At 43.6% G+C, this 16,886-nt stretch overlaps 1 protein-coding gene across 1 annotated transcript in view; it reads left to right on the forward strand.

Moving 5' to 3' along the window:
- The window catches only part of cacna1fb (calcium channel, voltage-dependent, L type, alpha 1F subunit), a gene marked incomplete at its 3' end in the record, with an annotated part of 53,751 nt that extends 48,223 nt beyond the window's left edge, over positions 1 to 5,528 (forward strand). Inside the window, exons 42-49 of the mRNA XM_083975700.1 lie at positions 378 to 603; positions 706 to 813; positions 998 to 1,134; positions 1,750 to 1,862; positions 1,956 to 2,151; positions 3,892 to 3,954; positions 5,088 to 5,188; positions 5,265 to 5,528. Of these exons, the coding sequence (XP_083831826.1) occupies positions 378 to 603; positions 706 to 813; positions 998 to 1,134; positions 1,750 to 1,862; positions 1,956 to 2,151; positions 3,892 to 3,954; positions 5,088 to 5,188; positions 5,265 to 5,528 (1,208 nt within the window). The remainder of the gene's footprint in view (positions 1 to 377; positions 604 to 705; positions 814 to 997; positions 1,135 to 1,749; positions 1,863 to 1,955; positions 2,152 to 3,891; positions 3,955 to 5,087; positions 5,189 to 5,264) is intronic.
- Positions 5,529 to 16,886: the final 11,358 nt, after the last annotated feature.

Consider the following 16,886-nt stretch of genomic DNA (forward strand, 5'->3'; position numbering starts at 1 on the left):
ATTTCAAGCTTGTTTTGTAGCGGAAGCTGGACGAACTGGCAAGAGGACAGACCCAGTTCGTCCAAATTTGACGAACCGGGAAGAGGAGCTTCGAGAAGCTTCCGCTACAAAACAAGCTTGAAATATAGACTTATTTAAAAAAAAAAATTCTAAAGTCTATTTTTTATTGTCGAGGGTGAGTAGATAATGAGTGAAATTTCAATTTTGGGTGAACTATCCCTTTAAGAAAAAATGCAATATATGTTCCTCTTGAGAGACTTTGTAAATATGTTGATATAATAAAGTTTGGAGGAGAAACAAAACCAAAAAACCCACTTACAATGTACCTGCCATGTTGAAATGATGACAGTAACCCCCCCCCCCCTGTCTGTCTGCAGGTCCTGGTGGCATTGTCGGGGATGGAGGAGTGTCCAATGGAGGTCTGATCCACCGGGTCGGTTCTCTCACCAAGATGCCAAACGGCAGCGAAAACGAGGAACATATTTACCGTGGAGACAACATGAGGTCGTCCGTCAATCATCATCATCACCACCACCCATCAGCCAAGAACGGCGTGCTGGACCACGGCCACAAGAGAGCATCATACTACAAACATCACGGAAGGTACAGTAGGCCTTCATACAACCTTGATGAGAGGATTTAACAGCAGTCTCTGTATGGATTGACAGGTACTTGAGCCAATCACTCTCCATGCTTGTTCTGCAGGAGGGACTCAAGGGACAGATACTGGAGGAACGGGGACATGGAGGCATATGGAGAGCAGGGTTACTACAGCAGAGAGGAGGACAATGACAGCATCACCTCCAGAGACAGGTCCACTGACAGACATGTACACACACACACAGACAGACAGACAGACAGACAGACAGACAGACAGACAGACAGACAGACAGACAGACAGACAGACAGACAGACAGACAGACAGGTGTGTGTGTGTGTGTGTGTGTGTGTGTGTGTGTGTGTGTGTGTGTGTGTTAAAACCTGTTTGTTTTTTCAGACATTACCCTGATGAGCCTCCTCTGTACAGAGACCAGTATGATGGCCACGCCCCCTACAACAACAGTAACTATGGTAACGGTTACAATGACGGCAGGCGGACGACCCGCAGACGGCTGCTTCCTGCCACGCCCACAGGTCAGAAGATTTATTCTGTTGTATACAAACAGACTGAACATTAAAGGGATAGTTCAACTTTTTGGAAGTGGGGTTGTATGAGCTACAAATGCCCATGCCCAAGTACACTAGATGCACAATGGTCGGAAAAAAGTTTGTTTATCTAGAACTACCCAACTCACTCAGTACTCCTCAGTCCACCTATCAGCTGTTGCGTTAAAAAAAACATGTGATTTTTTTTAACACATAAATGAGGCATTCTGGTGTACTCTGAGGAGAAATAGAGGGAAAAGACAACATTGCTTCAGATTTTAAAAAAAAAGCAGATTCAGTACTGACTGGGGTTTCTATCATTGCAATGGCAAGAATGGCTAGAGTTTATGAAACTGGTTTAGTGTGGAGCTGTGGCTGGAGAGCAAACACAAAACTCATTTTTTAAAATCTTTTGGCCTGGACCAACAGGCTGCTACTGCATCTAGGGTACTTAATGGGCATTTGTAGCTCATACAACCCCACTTCAAAAAAGTTGAACTATCCCTTTAAAGTGATTTCTGATCTACATCCAACACACCTGACACACACCTCAGTGGTGACAGGAGAGTGATGCAGTGCGTTTGTTTCGTTGTCGTTGGCCAGGTCGGAAGCCCTCCTTTAACATCCAGTGTCTGAGGAGACAAGGGAGCAGTGATGACCTTCCCATCCCCGGAACCTACCACCCCACCTCTCCACCACGCCGCGCACGCACACAGGTGACACGCACACACACACACAGCACATAGCAAACACACGCTTCTTCTGGAGAATCTAACTTGTCCCTCCTCATTTCCTGTCCTCTTCCTCAGACGTACAACAATTATGAGTCTCGTCACTCCTCTGGTCGCTCCTCAGCGGCCTCCTCTGCTTCCTGGGCCAACCCGTGTCCTCGCCGCGGACGCCTCCTCTACGCTCCCCTCATCCTGGTGGAGGAGGAGGGCAGTCCACCCTGGGGCGGAGGAGGAGTTCACGGGGGTGAGGGGAAGAAGGGAGCAGCAGGAAGAGGTGAGGAGAGTAGACCCTGTAAGAGATGTTCTCATGTCCCGGAGCCAACGGTGCGTTCACAGACTGTCCGTACAAATCCTGTTGTTCCAGCTCAGGGTCTTTGAAGATGCACTTCATCTGAACTGATTTACACTGTGGGCTGTTGCCTAGCAGACTGGGTGCAACCCCAGTAACCCAGTCTGGAAAAACCACTGGAAGAGATTGCCACTAACCATGTCTCCATCCACACGTTTTTATTCGCATCAAGCAATATTGAATGAAAAATGCCTTATGGAAACAGTAAAATTTGATTAATTAAAGCAGAAGTAAGCGATCCGGTGGTTTTGGCTAACTTCCTGTCAGCAGATGGAGTTAGCAGTCCCCGCCCTCGTCCCTACGTCACCACATTCACGCGCATCCCTTGGCTGCACACACAGAGAGGACCGCCCCTTTATGCCGTTCTCTCTCCTCATTGGATAAAGGTTGTAGGATACAAGGAAAGTTTTCTCCTCGGCTTACAGCAGAGCAGAGTGACTGACAGACCCGTGTTTCAGACCAAACACTCTATACAAGTGATTGCTGTCGGAAGATAGATTGTTTCGTTTTGATACTGTTCACCTTACTTACTCTCTTCGAATGTAATTTTCCTACAAATTTTGTTTTGTTATTGCACTTTTTCTTCTTGTAAATAGGGTAGGCATTAATAAGCTTTGCTTCTGCCTTGCCCTTTCGCCCATATTGATTATGAAATTTTGACTTGTTTGTGTATGTTAATGTTTTGTGGAATGGACGAATAAATCAATCAATCAATCAATCAAAATAGAACTATTTAAAACTTATATTATTATATAACACAAACATTCCGCTTACTTCTGCTTTAATATGAATATCGATAAAAACTGAACACGTCGGTCTCATCGGATTTTCTCTTGATCCATACAAAGTTTATGTGACAGTTGCTGATGGAAACAATTCTTTGTGGGATAAATGTGAGTTTCATCATGTTTTATGTCGATCCTGCTCCGTATTCCAGCTGTGGAGTAAACACAGACAGATGCAGGTGAACAGGACAGACTGGCTTCATGTGAAGAGTCTCCATCTCCCAGAACAGTTTGAAGCGCTGCCGTTCACAAACCAGTAGTAGTTAACGTGCGCTGCATCTGCATCAAAGCCGTGTTTAGATGACAGCCATGTGGCATTATAAACACCAGTCTATAGAGCCTGTAAGTTGCCTATTTACGAACTTCACTTGGCTGGCGCGTGTATGGCTCCAGCAGCTCCTCACACAGCCTGACCTCAGATAGTCGGTTAAAGATGGAGGATGGATGTCCTTCTATTTTATGATTTAGTACAAAAATGAATGGAAACACCTTAAACTGCAAGAAAACAATTCGATACAGCAATATGATCGCAAAACAGCACATGACGTCATTACGCACGGCTTTTTATTTAATTTAAAGGTCTGAGATGGAAACGCACTTGAGCAGGCATTGTACACATTCATATTTTTATCGATCTTGAGATTATTAGATCGACAAGTGGATGGAAACATGGTTACAGACTTTCAGTGTAATCATGTGAGAGTAACCATGGTGATGGCGTCACAACGATCCAGGCACATGTCACCGTGAATGTCTCATTAGTTAACAGCCGGTGTGGTTTTCTGACAGAACTGAACAGCAGTGTGATGCAGATGCAGACTGCTCATGTGACTAATGTCTATGTATCATAACTCAAGTGTTTGTGCTGTTCCCCAATCAGGTGTCAGTGTGACAGGTGCAACGCCCAGACCGGCCTGGTACGGTGGCCCCGTGGGGACATCAGGTAGGAAGCAACTGAAGTGAAACGCTGAGATTGAGATTTATTTATTTCATGTTAATTGAATCAGACTTCATCACACACTATTTCAGTTATGCAATACAAGCAACATGACCGAAAGGGAAAACGGGAGAAGCATAAAGCTTATCAGGTCCCGCCCCCATTACCATTCAATTTCATCACAATTTTTCTTTCTTAGCATACATGATCCAGACAGCCAGTCCAGAATAACGTTAAACCCCTCTCTCTGGGTTTAAATCAATTTATAATTGTCTAGAATAGAATTTCGTATTTCTTTTTTAAAAGCCCACAAGTTTCTTGATTTTTTAACCCCATCATCTAGTTTGTTCCACTGTTTGACACCAGTGACTGAGATAGAAAAGGATTTTAGCCTAGTTCTCACTCTCCTCTGCCTAAATAACATATTTCCTCTCAGATTGTGTGTCACATCTCTGTCTATGAAAAAAACCTTGTAAGTTATGTGGAAGGTCTCTGTTTGCAGCCCTCTCTGCAGAATTTTGTAGTTGATTAAGTCGTGTAGTTTGAGGATTTTTACATTGATGAACAACTGGTTTGTGTGTCTCTGTACTGGGCATAGTGTAGAATTCTTACGGCTCTTTTTTGAAGTGTGAACAGGGGGTGCATGACACTTTTGTACGTGTTTCCCCACACTTCTGCACAGTATTGCAAATGTGGTGATACTAATGCTGAATATATTACATGGAGTGACTTCTGATTTAATATTTTTTGAGCTTTCCATAGGACGGACACACTCCTGGCCAACTTGTTTTGCAAGTGTTTTATGTGTGGTCTCCAACTTAACATATCATCGATAATTACTCCTAAGACTTTATTCTCGCTAACTCTTTCGATATTTACCCATTCACCTGTATATATATTTTTTTTTTTTTAGTTTTTGCCAGGTTTTTGTGATAGTTTATTTATGTTAAACCACACGTGTAGTTTAGACATTTCATTATTGACTGTCTCAGCTAGTTGGTTCAACTCATTCCCAGAACAGAAGATATTTGTGTCGTCGGCGAATAATATTAGTTTTAAATCATTAGATACTTTGTACATGTACAGTATAAACAATTTTGGACAGAACGTTGAGGAACAGTTCCTGTTTTCTCCCTCAGCGCCGCCGCCGTACAGAGCCTACACCACGCTCAGGGTTCCGTCTCAGCTCGGGGCGCAGTTCACCGAGAAACGAGGATCAGCTGACAGTCTGGTGGAAGCGGTGAGGAAGCGTTGATTGATCACTGATCAGCGGCAGCGTGTCAGACCACAGTCACTGATCTTTCTTCCCTCTGCAGGTGCTGATCTCCGAGGGTCTCGGCCTTTATGCCCGAGATCCAAAGTTTGTGGCGTTTGCGAAGCGAGAGATCGCCGACGCGTGCCACATGACGGTGGACGAGATGGAACTGGCCGCCAGCGACCTGCTCGGCTCGGGGAGTCACGGCCTCCTGGGCAACGCCACCGCTGACCCCGCTGCGCTCTACAGTGACGAGGAGCCAATCAGGACGGGCCGCGACGAGGATGAACTTGCAGATGAGATGACCTGTGTGACATCATTCTAATGCTCTGGACTGATCACGGATAAGAGAGAGAGACTGAGACGGACGGGGCATCAGCAATGTATGAACCTGTCTGGGTCTGATTGATGGGACATGTGAGGAATCAGGAGACAAGACAGAGGGGCGGGGCTTAATCAAGGCTAAACTGAAAGAGTTTGGTTGAAGGTCAATGAAGTTGAGACAAAGATTTCAGGAGATGAATACATGAGGAAAGAGGTAAAATACAAAGGGAGGAAGAACAGAGGGAATAAGAGATGAAGAGGGAAAAATGCTGATAAAAGGTGGAGAAAGAAAGAGAAGACACAAGGATAAAGATTTAAGAAAAGAGTTTGGGAAGAAGAGAATAAATACAAAAACTGGGAATAGTGGAGGAAGACAGAAAAGAAGGGACAAATGAAATTGGAGGAACAAATGGAGATAAAAAGAGAACTGAAAAAAGAATTACAGAGTGAGAAGAGTTGAAAAAGACAAAATGGTCAGGAAAGAGGAAAAGAAGAAAAAAGAATGGAAAAACAATACACGTTGTCATGGTGACACTGGCTGTTTGACACTGGCTGTTTGACACCACCAAGCAGATGGATCTGTGAACAGAGCTGACTGGACACAGGCCCGGGGGCCCTGGGGGCCCCTGTCCAAAGACCAGAACTAGACAGTGTGTGTCCCTTCAACATGGGATCACACTATACCCACAATGCACTTTTGCTGTGCATCAGTTTGGTCTTACAGGTTTGATGAACAATGTTTTTGAATATTTGGTACCTAACTCATGTACATACTGATGTTCATACTCACCAGAAATTATACTTTTAAAATTGCAAAACTTTGAATTGATTATTGCAATTTTTAAAGAGGGAATTAAGACGATGTGATGATTGACAGAGGTGGTTTTTAAACATGTCATTGCTGTAAATTCAGTGGTAGTTTAGTGTTATTATTGATTCAATTTCAGAACTAGATTTGTGTGCAGAGGTTAATTCATTCCTGCTGTTAATTTGACTTCAAATAATAAACAGATATAGTTTATTTGTCAGTCTGACTTTCATCCTAGTTTGTTATCACCATCATCTTCACTAACATCCTCACTGTGGCTCATGTGTTCCTGCCGTTAATGAATATGTTGCTTACACTGTGTAACTCCACCATCTCTCTGATATGACCTTCATATGTGAAATGTCTCCATTGTTTGTAGTGAGTTAAGAGCAGGAATGAGTCAACTGTGTTCAGATTCAGTCGCTGACTTCTTTTAATACTGTTGAAAGCTGTGTTTAATATATTTCTCATATTTTATGAAGGTGTATTTTTATTCTCATAAACTAAGTTGTCTACAATCAGACGATGAACTGAAAAGCCTTTTTTTGGATTCTGTTGTTTTCTATTTGACAGGAGAAACTGGGTGTTTGTGAAGTGTGTTTTCTTTTTTTAATGTTTGATATTTTGTATTCATTCTGACAGAGAGGACTGGCTTGTTCCTGTTGATTTGTTTGGTGACGGACAGCTGACAGTCCGCTGTGTTTCTGTCTCGTCTGAAATTTTGTGTTTCCGTCAGACTTTTTGTTTTTCTTTCCAACAGTTCGGACAGTTTTCCAGCAGTTAAGGGCTTTTCGATTTCACGCCTGGATTTCCCCATGAATCCTCCTCAGATGTTGAGAACATGTTCAGCTGAGAACCGGCTCTGTCTGGACCTATATTTACCTCAAATAAAGACCGACTAAGCTGCTGTCTGACCTCCTTCATGTTTTGTTTTTTCAAAACGGGCTTATAGAAAATAAAATAATATGTTTCATGTTTCATTTTATAGTTGTAATACAGTATAAAAACATTGTCTACTATAATGGGTTATAATAATGAACAAAGACAGTATTTTTTTATGACTCACTGAATGTTTTGGACACAAACTGATCAAAGGGCAGTTTTCTGCTGGCTGAGGGTCAGTTGGATGGAGAAGAACAGACAAATACATGAGGAAAGAACATAGAAAAGGATTATGATCCTAATAATTTACAAAAATATACAAAAAAATGCCATGGATTTAAAAAAAGAAAAGAAAGATTATTACAGTACAACATTTATTGTATAATTATTTAATTTATTGCATAATAACTCACAACATCTCATGCATTAACACTAGATACTAGTAGATGCTGCCTCTGACGCTGCTGCCCATTGGAACGGATCGTCGCCGCCGCCATCTTGAGGGGGGGGTGAATGGGTTTTGTTATGTTTTGTTTTACCTCGTACTGCTGTTCGTGACATGCATGACGTCATCTATGGTTTTTACCATAGATATATATAAGAAGACTAGATGACTCACCCGCAGCTGTTTCCCAATGACAAAGCGTAGCCAGTACGGCGGCCATCTTGGGACGCGAACCTCTCCCTCAAAGCATTAAAGCAGAAGTAAGCCATATATTTGTGTTAATATAAGTCTTAAATAGTTATATCTTCCGACAGCAATCACTTACATAGAGTGTTTGGACCGAAACACGGGTCTGTCAGTCACTCTGCTCTGCTCTGAGCCGAGGAGAAAACTTTTCTCGTATCCTACAAGTTTTATCCAATGAGGAGAGAGAACGGCATAAAGGGCTGTGTGTGCAGCCAAGGGATGCACCTGAATGTGGTGACGTAGGGACGAGGACCAATAGATCCATGACGAGGGCGGGGGCTGCTAACTCCAACGGCTGACAGGTGCGACCTGTGAAGTCGTACCAGTTCGATCTGGTACGAGTTCACGGGTCGGAAGTTACGAGTGGCCGTTATAGTGACTTTCACAGGTAAAACAAGTCGGAAAAACACGAGTGGGTTGCCTGGAACGCTACAAAGTCGTAAGTCGTGACTTGAAGCTGTAATTTACGGTTTCAAAAGCCTGCCTGGAACGCAGCATTAGCCAAAACGACCGGATCGCTTACTTCTGCTTTAAGCCTCTGCTGCATATTCTGCTATAATGACCATAACTTTTTGTCCGATTTCAAAACGGTTTGATTTTTATTAACATTTATGCAGTTATGATGCAGCATTTGAATGTTGATAAAAACATTCTGTGTTGTATTTGATTTTGTTCTTGAGTCACTTTGTGTTGAGAAAAAAAAAGTGCTTAATTGACCAATCCCCATGATTCTGTTACTAGTCCGACATTAGTTCTGGGATGTGTGGTTGTCAAGCTAGCTGTCAGGATTCTAAGTGTTACAACATGTGTTGTTATGGTAGTTTCAGAGTGGAGAAAGTAAGTGGATCAGTTTACCCCACTGATTTCTCTGGTTTGTCTCAGTTTACCCCTGGGCTGGGGTAAAGTGAGACACAAGACCACTTTTTTTAAAACAATCATATTTTCACTGCCCTTCGTTCTAAATACATTCTGATAATTTCCATTGCTAGGAAACATCCTGAATTAATGGGAAATGTGTAAATTTGACTGATAAATCATTTTAGCTCGCTTAGAGGGGAGCAAATGTAAAAAGTGTCTCACTTTACCCCACTCTCCCCTAATATGGTGTAAGTTCAAAATTATTATTTTTGGGTCTTAGCCACTTTTGAATGTCTAACCACAATCTGACTACATGTTGTACACATGTAGTCAGATTGTGGTATTAGAAGATTGTGGTCAGAAGTGGTATTATAAAAAAATAAATGTAGCTGATCCTCCACTTCTTCATTGCAAAGTTCACATAATGGAGAGTGGTTAGTGTTAAAAATATTAAGTTGTTTATTTGTAGCGGTAGAAAATCTTAATTTGAAAAATTCTAGATTATGAATCAATTGTTATAAATAGACCTAAAATAATCTTTCCAGGGAATCAAAGTGTTACTCGTCTTCCCATGTGACGATGTTTCCTGATAAATGGCAGAGATAAGAAAGTGCACGGTGGTGGTTTGAGTTTCTTCCTGTTTTTTGTTACTGGTGTAACAAAGTGAAAGTGTAATGTCATGATGTGATGTGATGTAAGTGAAGATATGGAAGTAGAACAGTATACAGTAAATGTGACTGGCTGATGGACCTCGTGTACACATTTCTGTCTGTGCACTCCATGAACCCGAGGTTAAATCAAGTGACACTCAAAGTCATGGAGGGTGAGTTATGATGGAACATAGACACACAGGAGCGCGTGCACACTGAGCAGTATGGCAGCATCATCACACCTACTCTGCAGGTCATAGGTAAAACTTTAATTAATTCATTGAATGATTAATGGCACATAATGAAATTTTTGTCTTTACATACATTTCTGTACATAAACATTCACACCTAGATAGTTAATACATACATACATTAATATTTTCTGTTACAAAATGATATTTTTGCTACAAGTTTGGTGATTTAAGGCAACAGGTGCACTAAAGGGTAATTATGAGGAATAGATCTGGATGGAAAATCTTGCTGCTGTTAAAAGCTGCTGTAAAGCAATTTGACCTGTGATTTGAAAACTTTTTAAGAACCAAATTTTGAGCTTTTGAACAATGGCAAAGAAAACTCAAAGATTTCTGATTTGAGAGCAGCTGTATAACTTGTTGAGTTTGTAGACATCAAGTGATGACATATCCCTGCTCTGGCCGATCTGGACTGATGGGTCTGGGATTGGGGTGATAGTGTCTGAGCCATTTATGGAGAAAAAATCTCTTCCATAGTGCATAATGGAGGAGTAGTCATACGGAGTGTCCAGGTTGTTTGTTTCAAGCTTCTGGAAGTTATCCCTCTCTGAAGGTTCGATATTGTTCCAGTTGATCCAGACATACCGGTCTCTGTCGCTCCGGCTCTGCTCATGGTGGAAACCCAGGGCGTGGATGAGCTCATGCTGGATGATACCACGGTGGATGCAGCCGTCTCGGTTGAGGGAGAGGAGCTGAGCGCCACCAACTCTGCCCACAGCTGAGAAGCATCCATCTCCGTTCACGATGCTGATGTAGTCTCTGTGTGTGGTTCTGGGAATGAAGTTGATGCAGGTCCTGCCACGGAAAGACCGCATGGCAATGCGGATAGAAATTCTGTCAGTCCTTGAAAACTCTTTGCTCAGTACATAAGGGACCTGCACTAAACCTCTGGAATTGTTCCTCCATAGATTGGTGGTGCCCCATACGGCGTTCCGTGCTGTTCTGGTTCTGGTCCTGGTCCTGGTCTGCAGTAATATGTCACCTTCCATCAGCTTCTCTTTGGCCTGCTTATTAGCTGTCAAAATCCTGTCAAAAATATTCTCTGACCCTTTGTCATTGTAGTCAGATCCTGTTTGGTTTCCACCTTCAGTAAGAAGACAGGTGTGGAAGAGGACAAGCAGCACCACAACAAGATTGAGACTCATCTTCAGGGTCTGGGAGTGTGGAGGTCTGAGGGTCTGAGAGCCTTGCTTCACGTGAACACTTGACTGTGCTGTGTTGGCTTTGAATTCTGAAAGACAAAGAAAAACTATTAAACCAGTGAATGGCTAAAGTGTTGAATTGAAGATGTACTATCTCAATATTTTGTGCAAAACTATATTCAATATTCATTATTATACAGAATGCAATGCTGCCATTAAGTATTAATTAATTATTAATTTATTAAGCTTTTCGGACAAATCATTGGCTCAACAATACCCTTCAGAATTACTACGGTTGGGGGCGCCGTGACAGTCATAAAACACAACCAAGTAAAGGCTGAGGATACTCACAAGCAGCTGTTGTCTTCAGGTGGATGGGGTGATGTGGACTTATCTCTCTGAAGAATGATAAGATTCACAAAGTGCTGTAAACCTGCTGTGTTTCTCTCAAACCTGTGTATTTATGTGTTCAGGGTGTCAATGTTTCCCAAAACGCAAAAGATAACAGGCAATGTCATTGGACAACCAGAGAGAGAGGGCTGAGCTGTGGTGTCAGGTGTCATTCTATGGAATGATGTGATTTTTCAAATTAATTTTGCAGAAGTTGGGGTCTGATTCATCTGAACTTCCAGCTAAAATGATTTATCAGTAAAGATTTACACATTTCCCATTAATTCAGGATGTTTCCTAGCAATGGAAAGTATCAGAATGTATTTAGAACGAAGGGCAGTGAAAATATGATTGTTTTAAAAAAAGTGGTCTCGTGTCTCACTTTACCCCAGCTCAGGGGTAAACTGAGACACTCATGGATTTATTATAATACATCCATGGTCTCACTTTACCCCGCAGCATTTGTCTCACTTTACCCCCAACACCCCCATTTTAGAAAAAACAACCTCTCTTAGAAATTCAGGCTAATTTTCAGCCAGCATCATCACATGGTTTTATGTGTTGGTAGTTCATCATCATGTATCATATAAGTTTTTCTACCTGAATCAATTTGCTTTGGCACAACAGTTGATTAAGTTGACAGCAAGAAAATGTACTTTTACATGCAAAAAACATATTTTTAAGAAAAAAAACATGCTTTCCACAGCATCATGAGGTCCTCCTCTCATGGCCATGGGGAAATGGAAGGGGCTTAATAGAACATATTGGTCACATGACCAAAAATGTGTTCCGTTGCCTAGATACAGGGGGTGTCTCACATTACCCGGTGTATCACATTACCCCACTCTCCCCTACCCGTCTGCAGCCCGCAGAAAGGGGGGTGGCTAAAGGTCGATTGTGATTGGAGGAGGAGGAGGTTTATATTAGCGCCCCTATCTGGGCTGCACAGCCGGCCAGCCTCCTCTCCTTAGTGGTCGACTCGCCCAGCATTTCCTACTTACGTTTTCCCGGACGCTGCCCGGCGGGTCATGGGAATAACGCCGTCGGATCACCGTTTATGGTTGAAACTACGACGGTATCTGATCGTGTTCCAACCTCCAATTTTCATTCTTGATGAATGAAAACATTCTTGGCAAATGTTTTCGCTTTCGTCCATCTTGCGCCAGTCGAATAATTTCACGTGTGTGTGGAGGCTCATGGGAAATGTAGCTACTTCGCTTTAACTTTCTGACATGAATTTGGCACATGAACAGTTCATGTGCCAAATTCATGTCAGAAAGTTATTATCTGAGTATTTTGTATCTAAATCGATGTATTCTCTCTTCCTGTAAAACGATTTCAGACATTTGACGGCTTATCCAGCACTCGAGGCCGAGGGCCATCCAATAATTTTGCTTCCAAAATTGTTTCTTTTTTCTCAGCTCTGGGCTCAAACAGTCTGCATGGCCCCTGAAAGAATACTAGAGTGGGCCCCTACCCCCTGACTTTTCCACTTTTTTTCTTAGACTACGTATGTATTATCATTACATGCAGCATTACTATGAGTATTAGTCAGGGTCTTATGCAGAATAATTCAGTCATACAAAGATTAGACTACTGGGGTTTTTTGTGGGCCCTACTGGGCGCTGGGCCCCTATCATCACCTTTCTCCCCTATACAACGGCCCTGCTCATCACGTGTGTGACGGTGCGGTAGAGAAGTCTTCCACAGCAGCAGACAATCCCTCAGGTGGTGCTTAACATACCTTCAGTGTGACAGCAATCAATATCATATCCCTGCTTAGCTTCCTGTGTTCAGCAGATTTGCATGCAGAGCTGCATAACACTCTGAGAGCTGTTTCAGGACGTTCTGTGCTGGAATTTACACAGATTTAATAGTTTTGAGGTACAGTAGGCCTGTTTGTACCTAACATGAGTATTTCCATAATTGCTAATACTATTGTCTTCACAAAGTAAACTGCAGCTCTGTACAGACTCCTTTCCACCTGGAGAACAAGTTGATCCCCCTACATGTCACTGTGTAATAAGCTAGATAATATACATGTTTCCATCCAATAATTGATTCATTCATTGATGGATAAGTATGTGCCAGGTGTTACTCTGTGCGTAACTCAAAGCGCTCAGCTGAGGGAACTATTATTTAGGTAAATTAGGCAAGGCAAGGCAAGGCAAGTTTATTTGTATAGCCCGTTTTTACAAACAGTTCATCATCATAACAACATCCTCTGTCCTTAGACCCTCACATTGACTGAGGAAAAACTCCATAGAAAACCCTTTTAACAGGGAAAAACTGGAAAAACCTCAGGGTGAGCAACAGAGGAGGGATCCTTCACCCAGGACGGACAGACGTGACATAGATGTTGTTACAGACAAGAAAACAGTTTACAACAGAGAATGTGAGAAACATGAAAATGTTAACAATGGCTGAAGAAGGAAGCTTCTGGTAGGCAAGGGAGAGCAGGCCAGCTTATAGTCCATGAGCCAGACCACCAATCGCAATCGAAAGGGTGGGCAAATTCTTGTTGCTATTTTATTATTCCTATATATGTCCAGATTATTAATTGGTATGATAACCTTCGCACAAGAGTAGCTTAACAATATTTATCATGCATTCACTATTTTGACCATAAAAATGCCATATACACCAATTATGGCCATTCTCCGATGTTGCACATTTCATAATTTGTGTGCCACTACTGATGATTTAGAGCGCCTTTGCAGTTGCAGAAAGGCCCTGCAGATAATATTTGTTTGCACCACTAGTTGGCGCTAATTCCACTGGGTGCATGAGGGAGCGAGGGGGAAAATCGGCTTTAATACTGCTGTTAGCAGGAAGTAGCAGAGGACTTTTGTGAAATCACATTATACAGGGAACATTTTTAATGGTTTATATATACATCCAAGGTTAAGAAGGCTAAGATGTAGTGAGTAAAGATGACATTAACATTATAGCATGTTACATCCATAGGTTTAGGGTTATATAGGGGGAACTGGGGCATTGTTCATTAGGCTGACTGCAGAGAGGAAGAAACTGTTCTTGTGGCGTGAGGTCCTGGTCCGGATGGACCAGAGCCTTTTGCCAGAGGGGAGGGGCTGGAAGAGTTTGTGTCCATTGTAAGAGGGGTCAGCAGCTATTCTGGCTCTGGTCCTGGAGATGTACAGCTCTTGAAGAGATGGGAGGCTGCAGCTGATCACCCTCTGGGCAGAGTGAATGACACGCTGCAGTTTGGCCTTGTCTCTGGTTGTAGCTGCAGCACACCAGACTGACATGGAGGATGTGAGGATGGATTCAGTGGTGGCAGTGTAGAAGTTCACCAGCATCTTCACAGGAAGGTGAAACTTCTTCAGCTGCAGCAGGAAGTATAGCCTATCCTCTGCTGAGGCTTCTTGGTGAGGGAGCTGATGTTCTGCTCCCATCTGAGCTCCTGGGAGATGGTGGTGCCCAGGAAGAAGAAGGACTCAACCAGGGTCACTGTAGAGTCACAGAGGATGACAGGGGGGATGGCAGCTTGGTCCTTTCTGAAGTCCACTATCATCTCCACTGTCTTCAGAGCATTCAGCTCCAGGTTGTTCATGCTGCACCAGGACACCAGAGGGTCCATCTCGCTCCTGTAGGCCGACACGTCCCCATCAGAGATGAGGCAGATGAGGGTGGTGTCAGCAAATTTCAGGAGCTTGACAGACTGGTGTCCAGATGTGCAGCTGTTGGTGTACAGGGAGAACAGCAGAGGAGAAAGGACGCAACCTTGGGGGGATCCAGTGCTGATGGTCCGGGTGTCAGAGACATGCTTCCCCAGCCTCACGAACTACCGTCTGTCAGTCAGGAAGTCCGTAATCCACCTGCACATGGAGTGAGGCACGTTAAGCTGGGAGAGCTTGTCACGGAGCAGAGCTGGGATGATCGTATTGAAGGCAGAGCTGAAGTCCACAAACTGTATCCTGGCGTAGGATCCTGGGGAGTCCAGGTGCTAGTGGAGGGCCATGTTTACAGCATCATCTACAGACCTGTTGGCTCTGTAGGTGAACTGTAATGTCCTTAAGGTGGGTCAAGACGAGGCACTCAAAAGTCTTCATGACCACAGAAGTCAGAGCAACGGGTCTGTAGTCATTAAGGCCTGTGAGCCTTGTCTTTTTGGGAACTGGAACAATGGCTGAGGCCTTGAAGCAAGCTGGCACATGACAGTTCTCCAGTGAGGTGGGGGAGACTTATACCCCTTTCCCACTGGCCAAAAAACCCGTTTAAACCCACAAACGCACCGACCCGCGTCAACCCGGGACGTCTGTCTGACTACCCATTTCTCCGACCATACATTTCTTTATTTTTGAGTCCATTAGTCCGACCTCCCATTTCTCCGACTTAAGTAGCCCTAACCCTCAACCTTACCCTAAACCTAACCTTAACACTGTAGAATGGGTAGTCGGAGAAATGAGCTGTCGGACTTTTCAGTCGGACTGATGTATGCCCCCCCGTCGACCTGCGTCAAATGACTCGGCAAGTGACGCGGGTTAAAATCGCCTTCAATCGGCTCGGCTCTGATCGGCTTGCAGTGGGAACACCAGACCCGGCTCAACCCGGTCATTTATGTGATGACATTGGGCGTTACGTGATGCCACATCATCGCACCAGTCGCGTCTCACGTAGGCTACCAAAACAAAGCTCTGCTTGCATTCAAGACTGGGATTTGAAGATCAAAGAACACTGACCAAAAAAGATTGAAAAAAAAGAAGCGACAGTCTGTTTAACTGACATGTTGTGCCGCAGACGTCCATCATAAGGCGGCCGCGGCAGACTCGCTGTCCTCCGTGGCGGGCGGCTGGGGCATGACACAGTGTTTCTCGCACTGCGAATGAAGGCGGGGCGACTGGTTTATGCGGGGGTTAGACAGACAGACCCCATTTTGGTCAATGGGAAAGGAGCCAAATGCCGATTGTTAGCGGGTCGACCCGCATTTAACAAACCTGCGTCGACCCGCTGATGTTAGTAGGAAAACGGCTAGAGTTTGGGCCTGCAGCTTTGCACGGGTTCAGCCGTTTAAACAGTCTCTTCACCTCTCCTTCTTTGGTTTGATTTGATTTCTATGATGGAGAGAGGTGTGAGAGGTGTGGGGGAGGGTGGCACTTGGGTGTGGGGCTGTGTAGGTGATCCAGGTGTGGAGGAGCTGTTGCTGATCGATGGCTGGTGGTCGGAGGTGTGGGGGATATCAGGTCTGTCCCATTGTCTTTCTAAGCGGCAGTAGAACTCGTTCAGGCTGTTGGCCAGGCGTAGGTCATTGACAGAGGGACACTTGAAATACTGTACTGGCAGTATGCTCCACATTATTTGAGACAGAAGGAGCAAGCTCTTTAGTTGATTTTAATTGTGTAAAAAAATATTTGTTTGTTCTTGTTATTGCATGAAAAGTAAAACACTCTAAAAACGTTGGCTATTTCATGTGTAGGCCTATGTTCTAATTTTTTATCACATTTTCATTCACATATTCCTGAGGTGAGTCTATTATTATTACAGTAGGGTCTTGATAAAAGGGAAAAACATCCTTGAAGTGATTTAGGCACTGAGTGGTCAACAAACAGCATAATACCGAACAAGCACTATACACAGTTTTCAAGTTTCCTCTCTACCGGTCCACCTATTCAACACATGATAACCACCACTAAGCTACCTGTTTGCAATGGTTATCATGCCAAACT

The sequence above is a fragment of the Trachurus trachurus genome (genome assembly GCF_905171665.1).
Source record: "Trachurus trachurus genome assembly, chromosome: 7".
In the NCBI taxonomy this organism is placed as follows: domain Eukaryota; kingdom Metazoa; phylum Chordata; class Actinopteri; order Carangiformes; family Carangidae; genus Trachurus; species Trachurus trachurus.